The sequence below is a fragment of the Meleagris gallopavo genome, chromosome 14, assembly GCF_000146605.3.
Source record: "Meleagris gallopavo isolate NT-WF06-2002-E0010 breed Aviagen turkey brand Nicholas breeding stock chromosome 14, Turkey_5.1, whole genome shotgun sequence".
Lineage (NCBI taxonomy): Eukaryota > Metazoa > Chordata > Aves > Galliformes > Phasianidae > Meleagris > Meleagris gallopavo.
In genome coordinates this window covers 2,740,387-2,743,157 of record NC_015024.2, presented here as the reverse complement: position 1 = coordinate 2,743,157, position 2,771 = coordinate 2,740,387, and the positions used below count along the sequence as shown (strand labels likewise).

Below are 2,771 nucleotides of genomic sequence, written 5' to 3'. Positions count from 1 at the left end.
AACTGTACAGACTTTTTCCATTTTCAGGAATATCTAGACTTGGTGAGTGAAGCAACCTGATTGGCTTCCATCCAGCTGGTAGCATCTTGAAAGTGATAAAACTCCACGAAGGCGAAACCACGGCTTACACCTAGAGACAGCATTCAGATATAGACGGGATACTTGTGTTAGTCAGTTCCTTTAAAACAGGTGAATCTCTCTCCAACTGCTTCATTACTTCATGACAAAGCAGCTTTACAAATGCGACGTCAACTGCTGGGATCTGCTCGTTATTTTGCCATGGCAAGGAACCAAGCTGCCTTAACTGGCTACATTTCACTCCATTTGAATCCACGTTTACAGGTAACCATGCAACAGACTACATACTATTAAATGGGTTTATACTAGTATTACTTACCAATACTTGTTAACTAAAACCCCTGGAGACAGACTTCTTTTTAACAGGACGAGCTATCTACAAGTCTTCCAAAAAGCCACATTCCTTAGCCATGGCAAACTTTTTTTTTTTTTATTGATTGCACGTGCTTGCAGTTTGGGGATAATTCTGGATACTCTTTTGGGCTGGGGAAGAGGAAGGCCATATCAAAAACTGGATAAGAGCTCTCACCTGTCTTTCTCTTCATCAGCCTCACGTCTGCAGGCTGAGGACCTTCAAAGGACTCAATAAGCTCCCGGATCTGCGTGAGATTTTATCAGACAGTTAAGTTTTCAAATATTGGCACACATCTCAGCCAGACAAAGAAGCAATCCAGCCTACTGTATGCACAACGGGTACACAGAGCAGAAGAGTCTGAATATTATCTCAGAAAAAGAAGCCTGACGCACACCACAGAACCCACACAGCCCTCTGTCGTCCTCACTTAGCCCACAGAATCATCCAGAATCTGAACTGCTATGGCCTTGAATTCCAAGGCCATCTGTACAGAATTTGGCAAACTCCGTGCTTGCTCCAATGTTTTAACAAAAATGCTGCTAGCATCCTCAACCCTGCATGCCTGAAAACATCCAACTCCTAGCACAGAACAGTAAGACTACTGGGAGGCTCAGTGATACGCATCTCCTTAAGCCCCAGCCATAGTTGCACTCCTAACACAGTTTCCCTTTTGCTTTTCAGAAAATAAGTGAGATTTGTTAAGAATACTGTCAAAGGTCATGCTACAGGGACATCAGCTCTTCAGACAAAACCAAGCTGCTTAAGTTGGGTGTGACAAACTAGATAAACTATTGCCAAGGAGTATAAAGGAAAAACAAACATGTAGAACTATCTCCTAAGAACAAAAGGAGCCCAGCAGCTCTTACAGGGAACTCATGCTACACTACATACAACAGCAGGCAGGACTCAAAGGTTATTTAAAGCTGCCTGCTCATGTGCTGGCTGGAACTGACCTACCACCCTCAGTGCCAATATCTTTTCATGAGAAAAGAGGAAAAAGCTGTTAAAATATGTACAGTTGATATCAGAAGCACAAAAGGAAAGCTGACTTCAGCAGAAAGCAAACGATCATTCCAAAAATCGTAACCTAAACTCTGCTGATGAGTTCATAGCTAAAATTACATTCAGCTTTCCCACGGATTATACTGCAGTTATTTGCGGAACCATAAAGCTGCAATGTTAAAAAGTCAGAAACAAAAATTGCTAAGTATGTTTCAGGTAACTTCAGACTGAATTCCATCGTTTGGATGCTTTGCCCAGCGCTTATAAAACGATTACACGTGGCGAACTGAAAAGCATTGCCAGTATTCAGAAAGTACTCAATGAAAAAAAAAAGAGCAGAGATCTATTACAGAAGTGGTGCAAAAGGATTCCCTGTGTTAGCAACTGGCATACAAAGATCTCAGAATCAGATGTGGAGTGTGCCTGAAAACAAACTGATACATCTTGGCTTTTACAGCTGTTTCTTATCCCACCTCACACAGGAGCTGTAGGCTTGTGGTCCTGCTCACTGAAAGAGCCCGGTGAGAGGGCAAAAAGATCCCTCCAAGGGGGGTGCGAGGTCTTTCCAGCACAGTCAGATGATGGCGCACCACGCTCACTCCTTCCTTCTGCTCCAGAGCAGCCATTTTATGGCTGCCACAGCTGTACCCACACAGCCGCGTTTCGCAGGGCTGCTCTCAGCCCAGGAGCTCAGCATCTGGGCTACCCCACCAGCCCTCACTTCTGGCTTCCACAAAAGTCCAGAAAGTAATTAAATCACTTTTGTACTCCTTATCTCCCTCCCTTAACAATTCCTAGAGAGCAACAACAAATAAATAGGATGCACATCTATATCCTCGTGCTAAAAGAGAAGAGCAAAAAACTACACGAAGTTTTAAAACTCACAAAAATCTTAGGGGAAGCACACTATTCACATACAGCTCTATTTAAAACAAACAGCTTAACATTGAGATGACCTCTGTTACTCAACAGCGGCAAACGGAAACCTTTTAGGATTCAAAATGGAAGCACTCCCAACACGTTTAGAAGGGGGGCCACCATGATGCAGCGCTCAACAAAATGGCAGCAGCTCTGTGCGCCGAGCAAAGCCCCTCCTGCCTACTCACATCGTTCTCGGTAACCGTGATGGGCAGGCCACGCAACATGATGGTCTTGCTTTCCTTCTCGTCGTTGATGTCGTTCCTGTAGTCGTGCTCTCCGTAGTCGCCATCGGAGTGGTACCCATCCTCGGATTTATCGCTGTTCCTGCGCTCCCGCTCCCTCTGGAAGCCAACACACGTCAGCGCCCCGCTGCCACCCCCAGCCCGGGCTCCAGCCGCACCCCGCGGGCCCCGCA

General features: G+C 45.4%; 1 protein-coding gene across 1 annotated transcript in view; it reads right to left on the bottom strand.

Moving 5' to 3' along the window:
• RBM5 (RNA binding motif protein 5) overlaps positions 1-2,771 on the bottom strand; it is a 15,535-nt gene that overhangs the window by 11,783 nt on the left and 981 nt on the right. Inside the window, exons 3-5 of the mRNA XM_019619970.2 lie at positions 2,542-2,767; positions 608-677; positions 57-130 (exon numbers count right to left, since the gene is read on the bottom strand). Coding sequence (XP_019475515.2) covers positions 57-130; positions 608-677; positions 2,542-2,767 — 370 coding nt within the window. The remainder of the gene's footprint in view (positions 1-56; positions 131-607; positions 678-2,541; positions 2,768-2,771) is intronic.